The 14,906-nt window shown below is 50.6% G+C and overlaps 5 protein-coding genes across 5 annotated transcripts; 2 read left to right on the forward strand and 3 right to left on the reverse strand.

The window, feature by feature from the left end:
• Positions 1 to 128: 128 nt before the first annotated feature.
• PSV08DRAFT_412830 (UROD/MetE-like protein) lies at positions 129 to 4,427 on the forward strand (the record flags this gene model as incomplete). Its single annotated transcript, XM_014222376.2, has 3 exons — positions 129 to 370; positions 423 to 2,243; positions 2,843 to 4,427. 3 exons carry the CDS (start codon positions 129 to 131, stop codon positions 4,032 to 4,034), a joined length of 3,255 nt encoding a protein of 1,084 aa, XP_014077851.2. The 3' UTR covers positions 4,035 to 4,427.
• Positions 4,428 to 5,878: 1,451 nt separating this feature from the next.
• Positions 5,879 to 6,802, reverse strand: PSV08DRAFT_232038 (uncharacterized protein; the record flags this gene model as incomplete). Its single annotated transcript, XM_014222378.1, has 1 exon — positions 5,879 to 6,802. The coding sequence occupies one exon, from the start codon at positions 6,800 to 6,802 to the stop codon at positions 5,879 to 5,881; it is 924 nt and encodes a 307-aa protein (XP_014077853.1).
• Positions 6,803 to 7,208: 406 nt separating this feature from the next.
• PSV08DRAFT_382330 (uncharacterized protein) lies at positions 7,209 to 8,530 on the reverse strand (the record flags this gene model as incomplete). Its single annotated transcript, XM_014222379.1, has 2 exons — positions 7,209 to 8,231; positions 8,399 to 8,530. 2 exons carry the CDS (start codon positions 8,528 to 8,530, stop codon positions 7,209 to 7,211), a joined length of 1,155 nt encoding a protein of 384 aa, XP_014077854.1.
• Positions 8,531 to 12,542: 4,012 nt separating this feature from the next.
• On the forward strand, positions 12,543 to 13,350 carry PSV08DRAFT_338669 (uncharacterized protein). The gene is made up of 3 exons (XM_014222381.2): positions 12,543 to 12,913; positions 12,963 to 13,085; positions 13,154 to 13,350. Exons 1-3 carry the CDS (start codon positions 12,599 to 12,601, stop codon positions 13,277 to 13,279), a joined length of 564 nt encoding a protein of 187 aa, XP_014077856.1. The 5' UTR covers positions 12,543 to 12,598; the 3' UTR covers positions 13,280 to 13,350.
• A 409-nt stretch (positions 13,351 to 13,759) lies between these two features.
• Positions 13,760 to 14,901, reverse strand: PSV08DRAFT_232041 (Alpha/Beta hydrolase protein). The gene is made up of 2 exons (XM_014222382.2): positions 14,717 to 14,901; positions 13,760 to 14,664 (listed from the first exon to the last, which is right to left on the reverse strand). The coding sequence occupies exons 1-2, from the start codon at positions 14,838 to 14,840 to the stop codon at positions 13,811 to 13,813; spliced, it is 978 nt and encodes a 325-aa protein (XP_014077857.1). The 5' UTR covers positions 14,841 to 14,901; the 3' UTR covers positions 13,760 to 13,810.
• Between the last annotated feature and the right edge of the window lie 5 nt (positions 14,902 to 14,906).

The raw sequence follows: 14,906 nt of genomic DNA on the forward strand, positions 1-14,906 counted from the left end.
ACGCGCTAACACCAAAGCGTGCTAGTGGGACGCGCATAGATCGTCATTGGTCGCGGCGCCATGTCCAAAAGTTCGCGATGCAGATGACTTGGGCTTGTCGCAAACCACATGAAACTTGACGTGCCGAGATGAGGCTTCGATTGACGGTGCAGAGGAACGGTCTGCCAGCTGCCAACATCCTCTGGAGCGTTCCCGAAACCAACAGTACACAGGCATACACCATTACGCGTTTGCTCGAAGATGTCAACCACATTATCCCGCTAGAGGCTGAGCATTGGGGCCTGGAGCACTATGTCGTCGAAGTGGGCGGCTTCGAGTGCCTTCACTTTATGCCTGTCATCAATGCGCTCAAGGAAGATGACCATGTTTCGTATGTAGCATCATAGTAACTGTGATGTTGTATGCTGACGACTCAACTATAGCATCCGACCGCTCATGACAGCCGAAATACGCGCGCGTACTCTCACTGGCCGTGACCAGATATCCGATGGAGGTCAACACCTTGTCGATGGCATTCCTTTCGGTCGACCCTACTTGCGACAACCAAACCGACCTCCCGTTCGCATACCCCCACGCAAGCGACGCCGACTCGACGACGGAGAAGCAGAGCCAGAGCCAGAGCCAGAGCCAGAGCCAGAAGCCACAGCTTTGCTTATGGAACATGGCGAAGAACCCGAAGAAGAAGAAGAGGTGCCTCTCCCACTTTTGAACGGTCATACAGTCTCTAGGAGTGGTGTGAACAAGTTTGGGAGAAAGTCCAAGACAGTACACTTCCAGGTGCCAGAGATTGATGAATCAGATGATAGTGAGGAAGATGATGACTTTGTGCCAGGAGATGGCGACGAATTCGCCTCTTCTGCCGAAGATTCAGAAGACGACTCAGATTCAGATTTGGGCTCGGCAGCCAAGCCCGGCAGTTCGTCGAGCGCCTCAGACACGTCAGATTCAGGGTCAGATTCAGGGTCAGACTCAGACTCAGATACAACGAGTAACTCCGACTCCGACTCTGACTCTGACTCCGATGACAGCGATGCAAGCGCTCCACCTGACGTCTTATCGTCAAAGGATGGCCGCAGGACTACAGCCACAAAGCACGTTCCTCCAGGCCAGGGACTCAAAGCCACAAAGGTCCGAAACTCCCGACGCACTAGAGTAAATCGTCTTCGTCGTCTGATAGCATCTGGTGTGCTCCCCGAGGGTGCGGGCCTGAGCGACCTGAAGAATTATGAGGAAGGGAACTTTGGCCAGCCCGAAGCAGAAGAGGTCTCTACTAGCACACAGCCCTTTTCCAGATCCCAGGGCAAGAGGAAACGCTTAGATGACGAGGGTTTGGAAGCTGAAGATGCTTTACAACTTGAACAGAGAAAACAAGAGCTGATGGCAAAGTTTGGAGACACTTTGTCTGGTCCTGTGCCATCAGTCGACTCGGTGCAAACGCAAACGATACCAGCAGACGAAGCACCCGCTGAGAAAGCAGTTACTCCGAGAAGGCTTCGACCAGATACTGCTGCAATTGGCCGGATACTTGCTCGACAAGCAGCACCAATGGTTAGAAAGGAAAGAAATAAAGCAGCCGTGAATGAAGTCGCGGAGCCTGAAGGGGCATCAGACCCTGATTTCTGGAAGTCGCGTATCAACGTGTCTGCTTTTGAGTGTTGGGATGAAGAGTTTGAGCTTAGTGCTCCGCCGTTTCCATTCGAGCAGCACTGGGATCCTGCTAGTAAGGCGATGCGGGAGAAGGCGGCTAAGAAGAAACAGAAGAAGAAGCAGAGTCCTACACCGCAACAGACATATGCAGTGCAGGAGGAAGATGAGGAAGAGAATATTATTCTGGACTATGATGATGCTCCCGCGGCCAACAACGAGTCGGAGATTATAGAAGCAGCCATTGAGGATCAGCTTCAACAGGACCTTGCGACAGCCGTGCAAACCGATTTGGCGCCACTGCCCGAGGACATGAGCACTTTGCCTGATCTCACGGCGGCGGACATGAAGAAGGGTGCGGTGATTGCGTGCAAGTTCTTTACTGTCAACCCTATCACTGTTACGCCTGAAATTAGTGGGTTCAAGACGGCGACTGTGGAGCACGAAGGGGACTCCGGGCCTGGTGCAGGGACGATCCAATTGAGGATTGCAGCGCGCGACCTGGTCAAGAAGGAGAAGAGGTTTGACGGGAAAGGCAATCGAGTCTACAACGCGGCTGATGCGTTGCTGATGGAGAGTGACGATGAAGACGACGGCTTGTGGGAGGGGCAATTTGGCGAACTCTTGGAAGCAAAGCTGGTGAAGGCTGCATAGAGGGGGACATGACTGCTGTAGCAATGATGCCTTTTCGACCATGTATCAATATATCCAATTGTAATAGTATGCTTGCCACATGCATATGGATGTATTCTTACCCCGGAAGCATGTGTGACCCATGTGTCAGCCGCAAAAGACTAGTCAGGCCGATGAGCGCCGGGGGGCTAGCAAGGCAGGGTCTGTATGTACCCCACCAAACGTCATGTTAGCCGCCTCCCACTGATGAGCCGCATGAACTGGCGATCCCACCTCACTGCATTCGCCATTGAAGAGAGAAGTCGTCTTGCATGCATCTATGCGGGCGGCTTTTGCGCCACTCTCGCACGCCTGGCAAGCCGTCTCTGGGCCCGGGCGGCTACAACTCGGAGTGTCATTGTTGCTGGGCGCCAGGAATCCATGTCATAGCCTGGCTCTAACAACTGCCGTGGTGGGGTAGCTTCATGGTTGCGTGTTCGCAATCGGTACATGCTGCAGTAAGGCGGAAGAGACACTGTACAAATTTTCTGTCCTTACTTGCAATCCGTCTGACTTAAATTGCCAGAAATCCCGCCTTTTTCTTCCACTGCACCACGCTCTTCACCAAAACATCAACCACCATGCCTCTTCCCACTGGTGTATACCGCGCCGACCACGTCGGCTCCTTCCTCCGCCCCAAGGCCGTCCTCGAGGCTCGCGCAAAGGTCGCCAAAGGCGAAATCACGGCTGAGGACCTTCGCAAGGTTGAAGACGAGCACATTGCCCAGGTTGCAAAGCAGCAAATAGACAACGGCCTGCTTTCCGTAACCGACGGCGAGTTCCGCCGCGCTTACTTCCACCTCGACTTCCTCAAGAACGTCGCTGGTATCGAGGAGAAGGGTCAGGTTGGAAACATCAGGCACAAGGACGGTTTCTCCCCGCCAACCCTCGTCGTGACTGGCAAGCTCGGCCACCCCAAACCTATCCAGGTCGAGGACTTTCAGTTCCTTGAGCAGGCCATCAAGAACAATGGCAGCAAGGCCACAACAAAGGTCTGCATTCCTTCGCCCACAATGGTGCACTTCCGTGGTGGCCGTGCCTCCATCGACATCTCCGCCTACCCCGACCTCGACGTCTTCTTTGACGACCTCGCACGCGTCTACCAGGAGGAGCTCGACTCCCTCTACAAGGCCGGCTGCCGCTTTGTCCAGCTCGACGACACAAACCTTGCCTACCTGTGCGACCCAGACATGCGCAAGGCTGCCGAAACCGAGCGCAACGAGGACCTCAGCACCCTGCCACGCAAGTACGCCGAGCTCATCAACAAGGCCATTGAGAAGAGGCCCGCCGACATGAAGATTGGCATCCATCTCTGCCGTGGTAACTACCGCTCCAAGTGGTTCGCCTCAGGCGGCTACGAGCCCGTTGCCGAAGTCCTCTTCAAAGAACTCAACGTTGACGCCTACTTCCTCGAGTACGACGACGCGCGCTCAGGCGACTTTAGCCCCCTGCGCCACCTCCCTGAGCACAAGGTCGTTGTCCTCGGCGTCATGTCGAGCAAGAAGAACACACTAGACGACAAGGACGAGATCATCAAGAGGTTACACGAGGCAGCCAAGATTACGCCAAAGGGTCTTGACCAGCTGTGTGTAAGCCACCAGTGTGGATTTAGTTCGACTGCTGAGGGCAACGAGTTGACGGAGGAGGAGCAATGGGCCAAGGTTAGACTTAATGTTGAGATTGCGAAGAGCGTTTGGGGTGACGACATCACCAAATAAATACTTGGACCCGGAGAATCTACCTAAGACCCATGGGCGGCGAAGTGGGAAAAGGCGTTTACCAACGTTTCATTTTTGGGAGAGAAGATTTATGTATGGCATGCATGGGTGGAGGATGAAAGAGCAAGAGACATCCCCAGGTGCAGTATCGGGGACGGGCAGCATGAACGAGAGAGGTGTTTGTTTGAAGCGACGATTAATGATGAAGATGATGACCATGATGACCCTGATAGCATGCCGATCAATTTTGGTCTAGAACATCCCCTTCTCTGTTCTTATTTTGGGGTGGAGAGAACATTGCCTCTTCAACGAGGTCAGGGTCCGGCATCACCGAGTTCTTGGATGTATACATATTTGTAGAAATAAGTAAAAAAAAGTGGTTCAACCCCTTCGCACACATACACTTACGCCTTCTTCTCCTCTTTTTTGCTTTTGATACGACAAAAAAGGATAAAAATGAAAGAAAGGAACGTAGTCAATGCCGATGCCGATGCCGACACATTGTCCTTTCTTTTTTTTTAAAAAAAAAATCTTTTAAGTTTGATATACATAGACAATGAACGGGTGTAGATGGTACCGATTCACGAGTCTGACTACGGAGGAAACGATCCCACCTTTTACCTTCGATCATACGACGTTAATAGTACCCGAATAGAAAGCCAAGCAAATTCAGAAAAGGGCAGTACTAGCGGTATTGAAAAAACCCATTAACTGCGATGCTTTTATTTACTCCACAGACAGTCCTACTCTTACACCAGAATTCGCACAATAGTTTTACCTAAAGTTGCTCATACCACTACGCACTGGCACACTAGTAGAGCAGACGAGGTATTAGCCCGTTCTACGCCATTTTTGAACCCCCCCGGGTCTTGGAACAGTACTTTGCAAAATCGATCGAAAAACTCAAGCCTCGATAACTGACTGCTACGTAGTTAGTGCTAGTTGGTCGGTGCGTTGTGTGATCGTCCCCCGGTACCAACTTGCAAGGGGGGTTAGTAACGCTCTTAGAATACGAATACGTTCCAATATACGAGACCTTTGACACTATAGCTAATTCCACTATAAATTGTAAACCAATGTCTCAGTGCAGAAACAAAAAAGGTTGCATTTCTGTTCGTGTTGCTATGTTTTCATGTAAACGATCTCTGTACAGTTTCCGTTTTTTTCCTCGTTACTACTCTGTATCTTTGCTGAGATTCTCAGCGAAAAAGAAAAATAGCAACAACATGTGTTTAGTATACGTCGTTCCTCGTGGAGAAGCTGGTTTCGATTTGTTTCCACATAACCCTTCAATTGGCGCTGGATACGCATACATGTTCATGTTCGGGATCATGGCTGTAGCACATATCATTCTTATGTTCAAATATCGGAGCTGGTATTTCATCCCCTTCATACTCGGATGTATAGGTAAGCAAAAAAAGTATTAGAAACTCCTCTTCCCCTTCCCCGCATTCGTTCAGACTCCTAAGACGCTCTCAGGCGAAGCAGCAGGCTACTACGGACGCGCCTGGGCACACGACAAAATCCGCAACGGAACACCCTATCTAATCCAAATGATGCTCATCCTGGGCTCCGCACCTCTCCTCGCCGCAACAGTGTACATGACGCTTGGCCGCTTGGCGCGGAATATAGATGCAGAAGCCTACTGTCTAATGCGCTCGACGTGGATTTCCAAAATCCACATTATCATCGACATTGCGAGTTTCGGGTGCACCAGAAGGATCATAGGAGGTGTTATTTGGGGGAATGTCATTGTCGGTACTTAGGTCATCTGCGTTGTTGGTTGGTGGTGCTGGCTGCTGCGAAGAAGAAAGGGGAGGGTCGGGGGTTCGCGTTCGCGTCCATCATTTCCGTGTCCTCACTCGGGGTGCAGTGGATATGCGCACGTCTATCCCATCCTCGACCTCCTTCAGTGCCGCGAGCAAGCTGCCCTGGATCCTCACTGGCATGTTCTGGTGGTCGCGTGGGGAGACGTAGAGGGAGCCCGTAAAGGGTGACCCGAGGAGATCCTCGTAAGCCTTTACTTCGTCTACGAGCGTCTCCCAGCGCGCGATAGGCCCATAGGAGATGGATGCTAGTTCAACTATGCCCATAACCTTGCCGGAAGAGCAATGAATAAGGTGCAGCATTTTGCTATCCGCAGCGTTGGTAGCACTCTTTGCCCGCCGACGCTCCTTGTCCTGTATGCCCAGTACACTGATGCCGGCCGTAAGAGCATCGCTGTCGTCAGAGTCGCCCGCATCCTCGTCCTCTTCGTTGTCCTGGTCGTCGCTATGCTCGGCTCGTCTACGCTTTATCGTGTGTGGTCCTTCGTTGTCCGAATCCGGAGAAACATGTTGTTTCCGTTTCCTGTGGCCGTCATCACCTAAGCCACTCCTATCTAGCCGCTCATTCTTTATGTATGCTTGGCCACGTTTTGTTCGTAGGAAGTTCGACCTAGCTATGCCGAGCAACTTTGTTATAGCCAAGGTTCTCCACTTAGTTGGCGCATAACAGAACTCTGGAAATTGATCGTACGCCTTCTTGACATGCTCTTGTAGCTTTATCTGGCCATAATTGCCTTGGTACTTAATAAGCTTAGGGTTTACCTTTAGCAGGACCTTCTCCGCTTGATCCTTGACGACTTTCTGCTTAGCTGGGTCGGTGATGTCGAAGCCGCTGAAGATATCATCCCAGCCGTTGACATTCCTTGTATCGTATTGAAATGAAGTAGAGGAGGTGCGACGCTGACCCAAGCGTGGGTTAGCGGCGGAGCTTGCGTGTGCCATGGCGTAGGGTGGCGGAGTAGAGGAAGGGGGTAAGCAAGAGAACTACAGTAGAAGGCTGATTGCAGTTGGTTGAAGTGGATTGTGGATTGTAGACAATTGCGAAGCTTTTGAATACAGAATAAAGAGATTTTTTTCTCGGCTTGGCGTGGGCTGCGTTTGCCGCCATTGTGGTGAAAGTGAGCGTGAAACAGGCTCGTTGTGAGGCACCTGTTGCGGATCGCGTGCCCACAAACCACACTAGAGCGAGCGAGCGCGGCGATTGGTGAGTGTGAGCGTCAAAGGGGATTGGTGGTGTAGCAAGGCGAGGATAGAGGGGAAAAAAAGTTATGGGGATTACCCGGGCACGCAATGAAGGAGAGGTGGGAGCTAGTCATGGTTATCGCGACTGTACCGAGCGTTGGCCATGTCATGGTTTGACCCAACCTATTCTCTTGATGGGCCACTCCAACCAAGCTCTGTGCTCTCTAGGCAGCAAGTCCCAGATCCCGCTCATGATGTGATGTGTCCATCCTTGCATGTACCAAAACTGTTCTAAAATACGGACTAGGACCACGAAGTGTGCATAGATGATCATGGGGATGGGGCCGCGCTCCTGCAGCCGCTCAAGAAAGTCGTCCGTCACACGGTAGAGCCACCCAAAAGATACATGGTACTCACTCTCACCATTTCGATACCGGTTGTCGTACATCTCTCGAAGGATACGGACGGCCTTGATATCGTCCTCGTAACCAGGTGTGTCTTTTGACATAACGCTCACAAGCTCCATCACGCTATCGAGCTGCTTCTCGTATTCCTCGGGTACGTCTAGGGCGGGCAACGAGGGTAATATTCCATTTGCTGTAGATGCATGTATACTGTCAGATTGCAGAAATTGAACGTTTGAGAAGGTTGCTCGAATGCCGCGGAACATGACCAACCAATCTGATTTCTTGTCTCGTCCGAAGGCGAGGTATTCCCCAGGTTGCGGACCTCGACCCCAGCTGATAAAACATATCAATTGTTCGGCAAGCAATATTGCATCAGAGTTCTCGGGATTTAGGTTTGCAATCTGTGGTGTAACCAAAACCAGAGCGCGCTCGTAGTGATGGTCTGCCATCGCGGCGTATTCCTCCTTGCGATGCGGACGGTAGTGTGCCAGATGCACTGCTGCGAATGCAAGCATCAAGTGCAGAACGTATGGATTCTTGAATCCGATTTCAGCCATTTGGTTTTGCCGGAAGACACCTCCAGTAGACCATGCTGAGAGGGTGAAGCAGGTTGATGTTGTATAGTGGTACGCGAGCTCGATCTCGGAAATAGACAGCTCTCTAGGAATGGAACTGAGGCCGCTTGCTTCACGATGCCCGGGTGGAGAAGCCGCTGGTTGGATGAAGTCACAACGTACTTTTCGATACTCACAGTTACTACAACCTGGCTTTTTCTCGTCGCACTACAAACGTTTGTGTTAATAACTTCTTCTTACGATAGCCAATACATTAGAAGCCGGGCCCCAGGTGCTTCCTACAGATCATCTGCGGCTTCTCATCTTACTAAGCTCCATTTCTGCAGAGCCTATTGACTTTGTTCAGGGTTTGCAAGGCCTCATACTTGCCGTACCTTGATGCGGCGCGCCTTGCAATTTTTACAACCAGCGCGCGATTTTCGGTGTGATCGTCTTGTTGTCCTTTTAACGATATGATCGCCTTCATTCGCAGAAAGCGATGCTGTGTTGGATTGCGTGGATGACATCTGGCGGGTAAGCAAGGAGAAAGGATGTTGTTTGTGAGAGGGCGCGCGTATTTGAATACGAGGAGATGGCGTGCGCGTATTTGGATACGAGAAAAGCGGGAGACTAACATGTGCTAAGCATGCCTGCCCCACTAGCGATGTCGCCGCTTTAAACTCTCATGGATCACTAAGCATTCTCAAACGCTGCTTAGGCTACCTAGATCTCTCTACCGTAGCCAGATTATCCAAGGCAGACACATTCGTGCTGGTTTGGATTTCCACCTTTTCGTTCATACGTGATGTTTATAGGCTTCTATCTCCGAGACGACACCAGCAGATCCCGACCGGAGTCTCTGAAATATCGACAAGGAAATGTGCAGTCTTGCCACTGTCGAAGTACAGACCTTTTGGTCAAAACTGCTACAATTCCGTGGGCCTTTCCAACCATCGGAAGGCTGAGGTGAAGAAATAGCAATCGATCTTGAGACTTTGCTAGGTCTCAGAAGAGTCAGCTGTGTTATATTAGAACAACTTTCGCACCCATCCTTTAGCTGAGCGCTCGCGAAAGCCTATAAAAATATCAAAGCCATCAGGCATACCTAAATGCACAACATTGCAACAGAGACCATGTCTAGAGAAGCACCTGAGCAAGATGTTTTGCCAATTGGTATCAGGATAGGGGCTCTAACTTTCACACAGTAGGATCTACTGTAAGATATGTGGGAGAATATTCTCAGCTACACTACCAGTTCCTAGCCTCAGCGGCTGGTGTGGCAACCAGGGACAGCCCTCCAATGCTTATATTATAACTCGAACCATCCCTCCTCAAACATGCCAACAGAAATGAGCCGTCATGGGGAACATACTCTGTTTTACTAGTCCAGTAGTAGAGGAGTCGACCGATACACCTTCGGAGACAAAATGCAGGTACGTGGAACGCCAGCTGTGATGCAAAGCACATATCGCTTTCCAGGCGTATTGCGTACCCCAGGCCTACCTTGCAAAGCAAATGTGGTGAATGATGCCTGAATGGAGTGTTGAGACGAGTTCATTGCGACTAAGTAGGTGGGAGGATGATACCTTCGCTACCTGCAACGTTGTCGCTTTGGATACTAAAACAGAAAGAGATGTAACTATCAAAGGCAAAAGTGGTAGAGCAGATAGCAACGAAGTTGCTGATGTTGTTTCCAGGGTTGAACTTGGCGATGACGGGCTGTACAAGAGTCTCGACTGCATCTGACGTTCGGTTGAACACCCCAAACACGTGATTCAGTGCTATATCATTAAAAGGCTGCCGAGATGCAAGAAATAGAAAATTTCATCTGCAGTCGTTCCAGTGCTACAGTTGCTGCGCCCAAAAGCTGCGCATCAGTGAGATCCGGAAGACGACCCAGGCACGTTGGAAGAATTTCCAACATGCTTCGTGGCTAGCGTTGATACCGATTCTAGGATTGAGTCAGCGCCTAAACGAACACTAATCGTGCTGCTACTCTGACACGTCCATCGGTGAGGCTCCAATACTTCACTCGCATAGAGTTTGTCAGAGTAACTCTAGTCTATTATGACATCATTGTTTCTAACGCCACAGCAATCAAATATGTACTATCCCTATACAGTTGCTTTCAATATTAGACCGCAGTGTGATCGGCATGTCCCACACTGGCGCGTATAGTTTTCTTGGCTAATGAGCAGTCGACGCCATGGTGTTTCGCTGACTAGATGCAACAAGCAAACACAACAATTAGGCTCTTCTGGATCCATAGGCCTTGTCCGGAAATTAAAAAAAAAACACTGGAAGTCCAAACAGTTGTAGTTGCTCTTAGTAACACGGCTGGCATCTTGCTCCTGGAAAAAGTACTGGATCCCAGACCCGGGGTTCGAGCTAGCCACGACATGTGACACCTCCCAAAGCAGGTTAGAGAATATTCATATGCAAGACAGTGTGCTCCGGGAACGGACTTCCGTGTCTTTAGTTGATGCCTCTGGCTGCATGTGCATGTGCATCGTCAACTCTGCGTCTACACCTAACTCTGGAAAGCTACGTAGGTAGTACTACTCTATGATTGACGTGCAACAAATGTTGAAAGTTCAGCAGGGTACCGTTGTTCCGTCGCCACCACCGCACTTCTTTAGGTAATAGTTCTGCGGGATGTTATAAGAAGAAAAACCCGATTCGACGACAAAGACTTAGCTCGGTCAGTTTCCGTCTTAGCTGTTCAGCCACTTGTGATTCGGGCCCCTCGGCATGCTTCCAATCGCTCATTGTGTTTTGTTTTCACGGCATGCGTGCATCACTGGCTATCGGCATCCTTTGCCGACTATTGTTAGTTCAAAGCTGAGTAGCTTTCGCATCATCCTATCAGGGCAAAGCTGCGTTACTTTTGTTGTCTCGGTTTCTTTTTGTGAGAACATAGCAAGCGGCACGTTTGATTGCCGTAGCGAGCGGGAGCCAGCCGCGAACTGACCCTGCCGAGCAGACCCTGGCGGGCCAGTAGCTCGTTCCGTGTGTACCAGCGGGCATGCGTTCCCGAAAAAGTCTCACTACTGTGGGAAAAAGGGGGCCGCAGGTAGCTGTCTCGCGACTGGTGGTGAAGAAGAGATGCTGAGAGACACATCTGGGGTTGACGGACTGGAAACCATCTGCAGTCAAATCTGTACTATATTCTTCAGCTTGTACCTATTCGTTCAGCACATGTGAAAACGTGTCAAGGCAGACGACGATCGTACAGGAAGTTGACTCGCTGCCACGATGACATATGCGTGCGATTTCGCCGCATCGGCAGATGTCGTCTGATTCGCCCGGCTACATCGCCAAGCCGCGATCTTAGTGCAGTTCGATCCACCTGGGTTTCTTCAAAAGCAAGTGCTCAACTCCTGACGATTCATCTTGGCGTTCCACATAGGACAATGCCCCATCCGCCTCACAAGACACCCTGAATCATGTTTACATTGCAGCGCAAGACCCAGAACAATACTGCAGTGTCTTCAGCATCATAAGACACTGATCAAAGCAGCACCTGCCTGTCTTTGCGATACGTAGCAACATCTCATCCGAGAGCTTCCGTTACGGCGTTCGGCAGCAAAAGGATGGGAGGGCTCGTCCCGTCCCGTGCCTGCAGCCACATACAAGCCCTGTGCCCTAGCACGTGCCCTGTGACATTCCCGATTCCGTCCAGGCAAATGGAGGGGAGCACGCCGTCTACAGGCTATGATGCACACATGCACATGAGTGGGAATGCTCTGCCCGAATTTAGTACTGTGTCAATTAGGCATGGCGGAAAACCGGCAAGATCTTCATGTTATATCGCTAATTCGGACGCTAATCGAGGAGGACATGCACAATGCTAGGCTATGAGTGGTGCACGGTGCAATCGCGAGGGGCGGGAGAGCAAGGGTCCGAAAATCTTTATGTCAATGCTCTAGTTTCTACCCACAAAGAGTACTTGGCGATGAGTTGTGCAGCTGAGTTACCAAAGACTCTGCAAGCTAACATGTGTTAGTGCTAATAATTTCAGCCCCCTGCGATGATCATAATGTCTATGGAACCTGTTTTCGCTGGGGAGGATACTCTCTAAAGAGTCCGAGGTAAAAATGATGAAAGTCAGTGTAGGCTCTGAGGAACTTCATGATCACAGAACCACAAGTTCTGGTTCAAATGCTTTTGCTGTTTCTACAAAGATTAGGGCATAGAAATCTCCTTTTGGTCCAATCAAGCGTGGCCCCCGTGGAGTAAGCTACAAAGAACAAACGTGAACATCAACCCAGCTACGGGGCTGACGGCGCTATGCCCATGGTGATTTGGCACCTATCACCAGTAACACCGCCTCGCCGACTACCGATGAGTTGCTACGATCGACATCTCAACAGATGCATCTGGGAGATCGACATTCCTAGTGGCGTTTGCCTTTAGACATTGTGGTAAACTACAGCGAGTGTCTACATTGACACTTGGACAGCACCAGATGTATAAAAGCCCTCCAGTCCTCGACAGAATCAACTCATCATCCAGCTCCATCTACAATCCTCACTACTACCTTCTCACCACTCACCCCAAGCTCAATAACAAAAGCTTCTTTTACAACCGCAAAAATGGTCTCCATGCGCAACATCTTCACTGCCGCTCTGGCTCTCGCTGCTCCCATTTCTGCGGCTATCACTCCTGCCCAGATGGTCGACAACATCAGGATGCTCACCTCGAAGAGCCAGGCTCTCCAAGCACCTGCTCAGTCCATCACTATCATTAACGGACCTCTCATCGTCATTGGCCAGGGACCATTCCCCCAGATCATTGCTGGTTTCACCGACATCATCTCCACTACCACTGCTGCCATCACTCAGATGCAGGGCACTCAGCCTATCAAGGCTGGTGCCGAATCTGACGCCATCTTCGACGCATTCCGCGAAGTGAGTACAATGCCTCCTCGCAATGAACAGAAACTAACAAAAAAAATAGTTTGTCCGCGTCCACCAGGTTCTCTTGAACATCCTCATCGGCAAGGCTGGACTCTTTGAAACTGTCCCCGTCATTGGCGAGCCTGTCGCAGCTGTCCTCAGACAGCTCGAGAACGTTGTCGACGTAAGTCAATACCGCTTCTCCGTCCTCGCTTAGAAGCTCAAAACACTGTTACTAACTCTACCTTTCAGACCATCGCTTTCGGCATCATCGACGTCGCCGAGTCCCATGCTGCTGACCTCCAGGATCAGACCAACAGTCTTATTGGCACCCTCGACATCTGCATCAACTCCTACCAGGGTCTTAGCGTCAATTAAGTAGCCTGGCATCTCCCCCCTTTCAATCGAAAGCGCCCGCCTAAAGGGAACTTGTCTGGCGACTATCATTGAAGATATTGGTTCTGGCAGAAATATGAATAATGGATAGTGGTTTAGTCACCACCATGTTGTGATGGGAAAAAGAAGGAGCGGTTCCCTTCAGCAGGAACCGTCTCTGGTGCGATTCTTTTCTTCTGCTGTAATCGATTGTTTATACATGGTCGCTCTTTCTTTCAATAATTCTTTTTGGAATATATATATATGGTTACGTGAACTGGCTGTTTTTTTTTTTTGCATTGCTTCAAGTGATGAATTGACCCTAATTATGGCCTCAAAGCCTTTACTTTTGGGGCCTCGTTCCAATGAACACACGTCAATATTCAGACATCTTCGTAGTCATACTGAGCTCCTGCTCTTGGCAGATCTAATCGAGACCCTGCCACGAATGCAAACACTAATTACCCGTCAATCCAAGCCTTGAACATGAAAACACTGGCAAGTCTCTCATTTCTAACAGACTGCAATATCTATCTAAACCACCAGATTGGCGTACTCGTCACAAACCTCGGTCAACTTCCTCCTCGTCCCCGGCTCCATAACACTATGCCCCGCATCATCAATAAAAAACAGTCTACTCTCCGGCCACTGCTTGTGCAACTCCCACGCCGTAATCGGGGGACAAACCACATCGTACCTGCCCTGCACAATCGTCGTCGGGATATGTCTAACTTTATCCACATTCTCTTTCCTCAACAACTGCCCATCCTCCAACCACGCCTTGTTCGTAAAATAGTGAATCTCAATGCGTGCATGTGCAAGCAAATACTCTGGCTCCTTGAGCTTCTTCATCGCATTGGGATCCGGATACAGGGTGCTGATGGATATCTCCCAGGTATTCCAGGCCGCGGCTGCGGGATGCGAGATGGCTGTGTCGTCGGACATGAGGCGCTTGTGGTAGTTAGCAATATGGTCGGCGCGCTCGTCTTCAGGGAGGAAATTGATAAAGTCGTCCCAGCGGTCCGGGAAAAGCATGCTGGCGCCTCCTGGGTAGTTCGTCCATCTGAGCTCGAGATCGCGGACGGTGAACATACCGCGCAGGACGAGGCTGCCGACGCTTTCGGGGTGTGTCTGGGCGTAGGCGAGGGCGAGGGTGGAGCCCCAGGAGCCGCCGAAGACCATGTGCCATTTGGGGATGGAGAGGTGTTTGCGGAGGGCTTCGATGTCCGAGACGAGGTCCCAGGTCGTGTTTGCGGTTGTGCTGGCGTTGGGGCGCGATTGGCCGCAGCCGCGTTGGTCGAGGAGTATCACGTGGTATTCTGATGGGTTGAAGAAGACTGTGTTGCCTTTGGAGCAGTTTCCGCCGGGGCCGCCGTGGAGGTAGATTACTGGATGGGGTTGGAATACGAAAATATTACAGAGATTCATTACAATACATACCAGGTTTTCCACTCTTTTTGCCGTACTGTTGATAGTAGAGCTCGTGGACGTCGTCGACACGCAGCCAATCAACGTTCCAAGCATCTTCGTGCTGGTAGCTGTGTATTTCAGAAGCTTGAGCCATGGTAATTGGTATGATGTCTTTGAAAATTGGGGGCAGGGATTTTTGCTTTCTGGTTGCTGTCGCTTT

The sequence above is a fragment of the Bipolaris maydis genome (assembly GCF_028858645.1).
Source record: "Bipolaris maydis strain C4 unplaced genomic scaffold PSV08scaffold_17, whole genome shotgun sequence".
Taxonomy (NCBI): Eukaryota; Fungi; Ascomycota; class Dothideomycetes; order Pleosporales; family Pleosporaceae; genus Bipolaris; species Bipolaris maydis.